General features: G+C 35.0%; 2 protein-coding genes across 2 annotated transcripts in view; one reads left to right on the forward strand and one right to left on the reverse strand.

Moving 5' to 3' along the window:
- The first annotated feature begins 442 nt into the window (after window positions 1-442).
- LOC18045259 (phenylalanine N-monooxygenase) lies at window positions 443-2,605 on the forward strand. The gene is made up of 3 exons (XM_024186242.1): window positions 443-634; window positions 977-1,858; window positions 1,973-2,605. Exons 1-3 carry the CDS (start codon window positions 443-445, stop codon window positions 2,603-2,605), a joined length of 1,707 nt encoding a protein of 568 aa, XP_024042010.1.
- A 6,209-nt stretch (window positions 2,606-8,814) lies between these two features.
- Window positions 8,815-10,839, reverse strand: part of LOC112099137 — a 3,128-nt gene continuing 1,103 nt past the window's right edge. The window contains exons 3-6 of the mRNA XM_024186243.1: window positions 10,140-10,832; window positions 9,723-9,799; window positions 9,509-9,614; window positions 8,815-9,408 (exon numbers count right to left, since the gene is read on the reverse strand). Of these exons, the coding sequence (XP_024042011.1) occupies window positions 8,815-9,408; window positions 9,509-9,614; window positions 9,723-9,799; window positions 10,140-10,832 (1,470 nt within the window). The remainder of the gene's footprint in view (window positions 9,409-9,508; window positions 9,615-9,722; window positions 9,800-10,139; window positions 10,833-10,839) is intronic.

Here is a 10,839-nt window from a genome sequence, read left to right on the forward strand (position 1 = left end):
TATGAATTAAGTAATTTGCTGGAAAAAAATTTATGTGTTTAATTTTCAATTGTCTTTAATTATAATTTTATTTAAAGGGGGGTTTTGTTAGAATAATGCAGGGGTGCCAATAGCTCGACTCAGAAAAAAAAAATATATATATATCTGAATGATCAATGAAGAAAATCAAAGTCTGTTCTATGTACGAAGCTGTATTCTTAGTAGATACTGACAAAATAAATATCAACTTCCACAAGCGCAGACGTAATGAGTTTCAACACAGGTGAAACAAATGAAATTTCATGCATGACTAAATGTGACCATTAAAATATATATCCGGTTGCTAAACTGACAACCATCTCTCTTCATAATGTTATATATATATACACCCTCAGCCTCCTCCTCGTTCAGTCGAGAATTGCCTTTTGCTATGATAGCCGTACGTTTTGCTAATCCTTTTGATATGGATAACCTCAGCCTCCTCTTCAGTGATTTCCTTTCTCATCTTGAAAATAATCCCTTTTTTGGATCCATTGTTTTGGTGACCACACTCGTTTCCCTTGTTGCACTAGCAAGCTTTCAGCTGAGTCCTCAAAATCGTCTCCGGAAATTTGTGAAGGATATGTTTTCAATTGTCCAGAATCAACTATTCAAGGTATATGATAAAAGCTCTTTCATATATATATATAGATATGTATATATATATAATGAGCATATAACATTGTTTTCTAACTCACATGAATTCAAATAGATGATTTAATTTTTTATCTATTGGATTCTTTTAATGATGAAAAATTAAGTCGAAAAAATAGGAAAAATAATGCTTTACGCTCGTGTGTGGTTGTCTCTATCATGCCCACATGCGGAAAAATGCTGTAAACTCTTTCACAGCTATATAAACTCGTATATGATGCTGTAAAGTATTAAGTATTTTTGCAAAGTTGTAAAAAAGGGGTATTTTCGTGAATATATGCCTAACATTTTGTTCAAAATCCAGGGATCCGAGAAAAAAATAAAGCGGCTACCTCTGCCTCCAGGCCCTTCTCCATGGCCAATAGTTGGAAACCTTCCGGAAATGTGGAGTAAGAAGCCAGCCTTCAATTGGATACATGATGTGATGAAAGAACTAAACACGGATATTGCTTGCATCCGCCTGGGAAATGTTCATGTTATTCCAGTGACTTCCCCAGAAATTGCCCTAGAAGTTCTAAAAGACAACGACTCAGTTTTCGCAACACGGCCGCTCACAATGGGGACAGAGTATTCTAGCCGAAGATTCTTGTCAATAGCTGTTGTGCCATTGGGTCAGCAGTGGAAGAAAATGAGAAAAGTGGTTGCTTCTCACGTGTTATGTTCAGCACGACTTCACTCTTTACTCTTTAAGAGAAGAGAAGAAGCTGACAATCTTGTTAGATTCGTTTATAGTCAATGCTGCAAACGTGGATCTGGTTCGGTTGTCAATGTAAGACATGCGGCCCGTCAATATTGCGGAAACGTTATGAGGAATATGATGTTTAACAGGAGATATTTTGGTGAAGGTAATGAAGATGGAGGGCCTGGATTTGAAGAAGAAGAACACGTTGAGTCACTCTTCATTGTACTCCAATACCTTTATGCATTCACTCTATCAGATTACCTTCCCTGGATGAGAGTATTCGATTTAGAAGGCCATGAAAAACTTATAAGTAATGCTATTAGAACTGTCTCCAAGTATCATGATCCCATCATAGAGGAGAGAATTCAACAACGGAGGCATCATCGTGGGAATTACAAGAAGGAAAGTGATGATCATCAGGACTTGCTGGACGTCCTTATTTCAGCAAAGGATGAAAGTGGGAGGCCATCATTATCAGTAGATGAGATCAAAGCTCAATGCATGGTAAGATATCTAGTAAATTTAATTAGGACATTTGTATGTTTTAATCACCTTATTAATGCTCTTGAATTTGATTACAAATTAACTTATGAATCTACATATCTACTCCATGTGTAGGATCTGATGCTTGCAACTGTGGATAATCCATCCAACGCTCTAGAATGGGCCCTGGGGGAGATGATCAACCAGCCTGAAATTCTTAAAAGAGCAACAGAAGAAGTAGATATGGTTGTTGGAAAAGAGAGACTTGTTCAAGAATATGACATCCCACAGCTCAATTATGTCAAGGCTTGCTTAAGGGAAGCGCTTCGACTTCATCCCGTTGCACCATTTAACCTACCTCATGTGTCAACTCGCGATGCCACAATCGCCGGCTACTTCATTCCCAAAGGCAGCCACGTTCTGCTAAGTCGACTAGGGCTTGGTCGGAACCCTAATGTTTGGAAAGACCCCTTAAAATTCATGCCGGAACGTCACATTGGTTCAACTGATCATCACCTTCAAGTTGAGCTGACCGAACCAGAATTAAGGTTTGTTTCGTTTAGCAGAGGAAGACGTGGCTGCATGGGCGCGGCACTTGGGTCTGAGATGTCTGTAATACTACTAGCAAGGCTTCTTCAGGGTTTTGATTGGAGCCTGCCATCAAATGAGGAGAAGATTGACCTCGCTGAATCAAAATATGATCTTCTTATGGCTAAACCGATGCATGCTAGTGCAAAGCCTCGGTTGGCAGCTGAGTTATATACCTAGCTAATTAAACTAGAATTATGATATCGGTTAGTACAAATAAAAATTGAATTGCTGGCTAGGCTTTTTTTTTTTTTTTTTTATGTAAGAAAAATGATAAAGAGCCTAGCTAAAAGTGATTGTACCGAGATAGAAATAACAGTAAAATCTTATAGTATTAATTAAAAAATAGGACTCTATTTTTTACTTAATACTATAATTACACCATATAGTTTTATAGATTTTTGGCATTATTGTGTCATATACTGAGATTTTTCGGCTCAAATATCAATACTCTGTAATACTTTATGTAATAAATCTCATATGTAATAAATAAATAGATAAATAAATCATGTCGATCAACATTTGATGTTGTGCAATAATTCTTTCTTAGTTTAATTACTATTTTTCTTACTATGCAATTTTTTAAAATATATATCGAGAAATGTGATCATTTAAAAATCATGACCACCTCAATCCTACCCTTTTTAAAAAGAATATTTTCTTGATTTAAATTTTACTTGAGCATATGTACAAGTTAGTGAACTGTTATTAATATATATGGTGTGTGTGTGTGTCAAGATATCATCCGAAACTTTAGAAAATTTAAATTTACAGAGCTCCTAAAAATTGAGTGGTGCTAGGATTATAAACTCTCTTTATTCCGGATATCATAATCACTTAACTATTGACAATTTATAGATTTAGTTAATTTTTGTTGTTTTATTTGGTTATTCTTTATGCTGTATGCTTTTATCATTTATCATGGGGCTAATTTTAATTAACAATACCAAATAGAAATTGTCAATAGTTAAATGATTATTATTGGTCGAATACTAAACTCCATATTATTAAAAATAGTTTCAGTTAATTAGGCGTTTAAGCTTTTATCACTGATCAACTTATGGGTTTTGGGGATAATGGGCTTGGACTTAATTATTAGTTGTCACCGTAAATCCCAATGGTTTGCATGCCTCTCCTAACTTAATTATAGTCAAACCCATATTGATTTTTTTTATCCTTTTACTTCTCCATGGTTGGAATTTGTGTAACCAACTAAACAAAATTACTAAAAACCTCTGCATCAAGTGTTTGGGACTAATCAAAATCTTAATTAGCGTCTATGTAAGTGAATAAAACTTGAAACAATTAGATGTGAGGAATTTGAAAAAGAGAAATACGGTGCTCTGGATTTTCCTCTCTGCACGGATTCACTACATAACATACACATGAAGGATATATATCATATATTTCAGGATAATAGAGAGGACTACGCCCATCTTTTATAGATCCTAAAAATGGTGTAAGATAACCAAAATAAATAAATAAAAAATTGTAGTAAATTTTACAGATATTTTATAAGAACTAAACATGTAATTCTCTAACTCCATTGATTAGTATTAAAAATTGTTGAATTATCAAGTGATAATATGTTATTTTATGCTTATGTTATAATTTATATTTATGTTTATGTAATATATTATGAATTATGAATTATGTTTTAAATATGTTTAATTTTGTGTATTTTTATGTGTTTATTAGGAAAAATATTAATTTCACATACTTCGAGGCTTCAAACAGATAAATGGAGGTCAAATTTGGATTCCGGAGGTCCGAAAACCTTAAGATCAGTCAAGATCAGCTTAAAATTGGGCTTGTGTAAAAAAAGTTGACTTTTTCTGTTGACCGAGCACTGATTGGATGATGAAATGAGCTTACAATAGATATGAGTGCATGAGATACACTACTAGAAAAATGGTCTTTACTGACTTTAGAATAGTGTCAGAAATTACTTTCACTGACACTTGTTAATTGTGTCAGTAATCTGGGAGTCAGAAAAATAGTGACACTTGTAATTGGTGTTAGTGATTACTGTTACTATAGTATTACCAGATTTATGACACTATGGTATTAGTAATTACTGATAATGATCACTTGTTAAAAGTTACTTTCACCATAGTATCACAAAATATTATGACACTATAGTAATAGTATTTACTAACAATTATTACATGTCAATAGTTTGTTTTACACTGGGATATGACATGATAGAATAAACGGATACTAATACTTTAGTGTCAGCAATTTGTAATACTATAGCATCACTAATATTATGATGCTGAATCATTTTTTAGCGTTAATGGCTTCGATTAAATGGTGCCGAAATTATTGTTGTTACTCGATTATTTTCATTATTCTTTTAGTTTTGCCAATCAAATAATGGTATTCAAAGAAAATCTATTCAAATTAAACTAAAGTACAAATTTGAATAATTAAATATAAGTATATAATATTCCTACCAACATTTAAATAGGTATCAAATAAAATAGTAATACAAATATCCAAAATATTGTTTGAAAACATGTCAAATATTTACATGAACACATAATGACAGTTTGCAGGAAACAATCAGTACATCTACTCTTTGATCCTTGCCTTTCCCTTCACCTTTGCCACCTATAATTGCAGTATATAGAATCAATTAGCTACTATGCTACAAAAATCAATTCTTTGATATTTACAAGCAAAAATATAATTTACCTCATTATTGTATGCTACAAGTAACTTTGCAACATACATCGCCCATTGATCGCGAAGTTGCGAAAAATCGTCCATAGTGTACTCATTACAGCCCTTGAACTTCAAAAATAAAGCAACAAAATATATTCATATATTATATAATCTGTCCTAAAATAGAAGAACACAATAAAAACATATATTTTTAAGTTTGCCAGGATTAACATCAAAACTGAAGAACATGCAAATAAATTGTATTACCATAGCAAACAACGGTTACCAAAGCTGTCTAAGAAGCTGATAATTTATAATATATTATTTGCTTTACTCAATATTACTTCTAACACTCAGCACTGGGATTTATATGCTTTATATATGTACATGCAGCAGCTCCAATCATTGCTCAATAATACTTTAACACTGAACACTGAGATTTATATGCATTCTATTTGTACATGCAACAACTCCAGTCATTTTGGTTTACACTAAAGTGCCTTAAATACATAGTAGAACACAGTAAAAATTGGCATTAATTTTTCCAAACATGTTGAATGCATTCAGTAAAATGGTATATAGCGTTATAGCTTTTACCTATAATAAATATGGCAAATGAAGTGTATGTGATTATCCTAAACATACACAACACTTCCTCTAATCCCTAGCACAAGATATGATTATATTGCTAGTTTCAAGCATAAAGCAGCAAACTGTTCACCCATTAACCATCTTTACAATTCACTTAAGAAAATCCATTTGACAATGCATTCTTCGAACAAATATTAAACAAGTTTTGGAGAAACTCACATTGTTTTCAAGAATGCACAAATCGCGAACAATATCCTGGATGTACTTCATCACATAGTAACCACATTCAAAGGTTCCAGCTTGTTTCGGACACTAAAAAAAAATAAATAAACTTAGTTTCAAATATACTGATGAAGTAACAATGGAAATCATAACTTTGTTTCATTAATACCTTCACAGAGACCCACTGCACAGCCTTCTTTTTATTACTCTTCACTTGATGCATTGTTATCCCACTATAAATAATAAATAACATATGCAACAAATTAATCTACAACATAAAAAATTAATAAAGAATTAAGTAAACTAATTAAACTTACTCATTCACCATTTGCTTCAACTCATCATCAGGATTATCACCTAATGGATCAAGATAATAAATTTTTCGCCTCACCATATCAATTGCTACTAGCACCCAGTGGCCACTAAACAAACAAGTAAAAAAAAAAAAACAGATTACAAGATAAATTTAAATAATTTATGTTAAAAAATAAAATAGACAAAAAATAAATAAACTATACCCTGGGTTATATGGGAAGACAATTATTTGGGCTATTTGAATCTTGTCCAAAAGGTCTGAAATATAGGAACACCTATTTGGGTAGCTTGCTTGACTTGGGTGTAACTTAGCTATGCATCCAAATTGAATTGGAATAACACCACTGCCATTATCCATCTCTTCATACAAGTGTCTATTAAAAAAAAGAAACTTTCATGGCATGAATATAAGAAATAAATAAATGACAGTTTGCAAAATCAGAAAACATAGTAAAAACATAAATCAAGTTTTTTATTTCTTACTTGATCCATATCTCCAAAACAGAATTTGAGAGCTCTGTAAACTCAATGACTTCATTGCAAATCTGCTCGTCCAATCTGCTCTCCCAGTAGACACCAAAAGTCTTCAAATCATGGGCAATCATAATCGTCCGTGGCAGGGAGCTCTCAATCATCAAAGAAAAGATGTTCATTTGTGAACTTTTGTTCTCTTTTCTTGCTTTCACAGCTCCACGGGTATTCTTTCTCAGAACCAGTTTCCTTGCTGTCACTGGTTTTACAACAACGGGTTCCTTTGTTGTTCGTTTCTGTTCATACAGATATACCACGGCATTTGTAGGAGACCTTCGGCCATCCACTTTTCTCTTTGAAGGAGTTAATCTTGGAGATCTTCTTGGGGTGATTTTTGAAGTGGCTTCACAAACTACTGGGGGTGGATTCTTTGCAGGGGATGGCAGGGGAGGTGTGTTGATGTTTTTGTCAGGTTTTGGACAAACAGTGGGGTCATTGGTCACTGACTTTGGACTAACTTTGGTCACCGACTTGGGGGTAGCTTTGGGGTTGTTGTTGGTCACTGATTTTGGGGTAGCTTTGGGGTTGTTGGTCACTGACTTTGGAGTTGCTTTGGGGTTGTTAGTCACTGACTTTGGAGTAACTTTGCTGGGTGATCGACGATCTATCTCCATCTTAACACTGCAACCACCTTTGGAGTTAGGAAAGTTGGAACTGCCAACTTCAGTGTTGTTGCAGGCGTTGATCCTTGCATTCATTTGATCTAATTGAGCTTGCATAAACTGAAAACTCTCCTGATACATTCTCCGTTCTCGCGCCAACTCCGTGGGGTCAGGGACATTGAAATACATGGATGGGGTGATGAATTGACCCAATCCTTGCACCCGACTTCCATTAGGCTTCTTTTGAAGTGCTTCACCTAGGATATCATTCGGTCCTTGGGATTGGAATGTTCCCTGCTCAACTTGACTTCTTAGCTCACTCTACAAAATAAATACAAAAATAATTTGATCAAAATTAGGAATAAAAAAATAAATAAGTTAAATAATGATAGTGGTGGTGGAAACTTACAATTCTCTCAGCCACTTGCTGCACTTCAGGTGTATAAGTTCCATCTTTTCTCCTATGAGCCAATAACCAGGCTTCACTGCGGTCAATCTCGCGCTCAGTAACTCCGAGGTCCAACTGCTGTAATAATTCAACAAAAATTGAATTGAAAACTGGTATGAATCATCCTATTATTTGTATTGAAAATGTCATAAGTTTGTATAGAGTGGTTATTATACTTACTCTTTTATGCAACAACCCAGCATATCCTGTGCTGCCCAAGTGATGATTGTACATATTCTTTGCTCTTTTTTCCTTTGCTGCCTTACTTTTTTCCTGCACAAAGCGGATATTGATTAAAATGGTTACATGAACTCAATAATATTATCTAACTAACATAATTTTAAACATACCTGAAAGGCTTCAGATAAAACCTTATCAACAAAGCTCTTCCAGTCCTCTTTTCTAATGCCTTCATACTCAAGAGGAGGTTTTTTCAGTGAACTCAAGTTGTTTGCATTGGGCAGAATATATTCATTGGCCAACTTACATCTAAAGCCCCTTAATGCAATTCCCATCCACTTGAATACTTGGGTTTTTGCCTTAAGACTCAACTTAAACCTTTCCTGAAAATGAGTCCATAACGTCTCCTTGATGTCTAGTGGCACTTTCCTCCAATCATCATAGATAATTGGAACTCTTTCGCGTACAATCACCCCAATGTAGTTCCTCAGATCATTTCTCTTTTTGCCAACTAGAACTCCGTATGAATTGTACATAACCTCAGTGTCGTCACTAGCTCCTCTCTGCAGGTCTTTCTTCTTTGTAAGGTTTCGTCTTGGTCTGCCTTCTAGATCTGGATCAAATGTTGGCTCCTCTTTTTCTGTCATGTCTCCAACAAACCTGCAAATACATCAAAGTGGATGAGTGCACCGCATACCAATCTAATATCCTAATATAATAATAAAATAATAAAAAACAAATTTGTTGGTGACTTACAGGAAGTAGTGGTAATAAGGCATAGTAGTTGGATTATTCATTTTCCGCACCAATATTTACAAGAAAAACATCAACATCTACTCTGACACAAACTCCTCATCACCCAAACCTAACTTACATTCTGGAAAATTGTTGGATAATGGTGCATACTCATCGATGCCATCACACAAGTCCTCATTTGAATAATAACATTTTGAGCTCACTGAACAAACAACTGATTTACTATTATCTAACTGATCTTTCACATAAAACACTTGCTTTGCATGACGAGCTAGAATGAAATAGTCAGATTTGTAGCCTATTCGATCTAAATTGACTACAGTGAACCCTAACTCATCAACATTAACCCCTCTATCATCTACCCAATCGCACTTGAAAAGTACGTTCTTAACCCCTAGATAATCAAGCTGCCAAATTTCACTGACAACCCCATAAAAAGGCATATCCCCAGAATGAGGATTTTTGTCTTTCGAACTTGAAATCTGTAAAGTGTTAGCAACTACATAAACGCCACTGTTTTGTGTTATGCGGTTGCTGTCCCGATCTCTTGTAGCAAAATTAAAACCATTAATACAGTAGCCATCATATGTAACCACGCTTGAGCGGGGTTTGTTTGCCAGCCACCATACTTTTTTGTCAACCACTACATTATTTGCTTTATCAGTTGTTACCTATTGTTCAATTAATAAAATCACAATAATTAGTTGAAAGAGAAAAGTTTGTGTGCTTTTACTTGGATATTTTTATTAGATCTAATGAAGTTAATCTAACCTTTTGTTTCAGCCAATCAGCAAACGTACGGGAGTGCTCGGTTGGCAACCATAAAGGCTTTTTTAATTGACGAGGGTGTGTTGATTGCAATAAGGCCAAATGCTCCCTAAAATTATACCAACAGAATTATTAAAATTGAAGAAAAATTAACGAAAAAGAGGTTCAAATTTTCAGTCACATACTCTATGTATGGTTGAATCTCGGGGGTGTTCACCAGAACACATCGGTGCGCTTGCGCCAATGTAGGGCCATCAACCACCTTAATATTTGCACCTCCGAGTGGCCTTTCGACTGTAAAATCAATTAGACAACCAGTAGGTAGTCCGATTGAATTACAATTTGAAAGGTATTCAACACAAAATTCAAGTGCTTCCTCGGCAATATAGCACTCTGCAATGCAACCTTCAGGACGGTATCGGTTGCGTACATAGCCCTTTATAGGTTTCATTTCTCTCTCAAATGGATACATCCATCGAAGGTAAACCGGGCCACATAATCAAACTTCTTCAATTAGATGGACTGTTAAATGGACCATTATATCGAAGAAGGCAGGTAGGAAAGATTGTTCTAAATTGTATAAGGTGATTGTAAGTTCTTTTTGCAATTGGTCTAGAGAATTGGGCTCTACTACCTTAGAACACAAAGAATTAAAGAAGAGGCACAACCTGATTATGACAGATCTGACATTTTGAGGTAAACAATTTCGAATTGCTAATGGTAGTAGTTGTTGCATCAAGGTATGACAATCATGAGACTTAAGCCCGTGAAGACGACAATCTTCCATTGAAACAATATTTCTAAAATTAGAACAATAGCCATCAGGAACTTTAACACTTTGCAAGGTTTCACAAAACATTTTTTTTTCCTTCTTACTTAAAGTGTACGGGGCAGGGGGCAGGACTTTGTTTTGTTCATCAGGAGCTAATACAATCAATGCTTTGTTAATTTTTTCTCTAAGGTCTGGATGTGTAAGATCTTTTCTAGCATTAATTCCATCTTTTGTTTTCCCCGGTTGTTGGAGTAATGTGCCATAGATGCTCTCACATACATTTTTCTCAATATGCATCACATCTAGTTGATGGCGAACTAACAAATGCTCCCAATATTCTAAATCAAAGAAGATTGATCTCTTTTTGTACAGCAACTGAGCTACATCCCCTTTACCCCCACCCTCACCTTCAATCTCACTATCTCCCTCACACTCACCCTCAACCTCACCCTCACCCTCACCCTCACCCTCAACATCACCCTCACCCTTACTGTTACCCTTACTGTTACCCTCACCTTTACCCTTATTGTGACCCTCAACCTCACCCCGTTTACGCTTTTTT

This window comes from Citrus clementina, unplaced genomic scaffold (assembly GCF_000493195.1).
Source record: "Citrus clementina cultivar Clemenules unplaced genomic scaffold, Citrus_clementina_v1.0 scaffold_4, whole genome shotgun sequence".
Lineage (NCBI taxonomy): Eukaryota > Viridiplantae > Streptophyta > Magnoliopsida > Sapindales > Rutaceae > Citrus > Citrus x clementina.

Bases quoted from the DNA above. Each gene is read 5' to 3' on its own strand.
- LOC18045259 (XM_024186242.1), top strand. From the start codon at position 443: ATGGATAACCTCAGCCTCCTCTTCAGTGATTTCCTTTCTCATCTTGAA. The intron at 635-976 runs GTATATGATAAA...TTCAAAATCCAG, and splicing joins TCCAGAATCAACTATTCAAG to GGATCCGAGAAAAAAATAAA. The intron at 1,859-1,972 runs GTAAGATATCTA...CTCCATGTGTAG, and splicing joins AGATCAAAGCTCAATGCATG to GATCTGATGCTTGCAACTGT.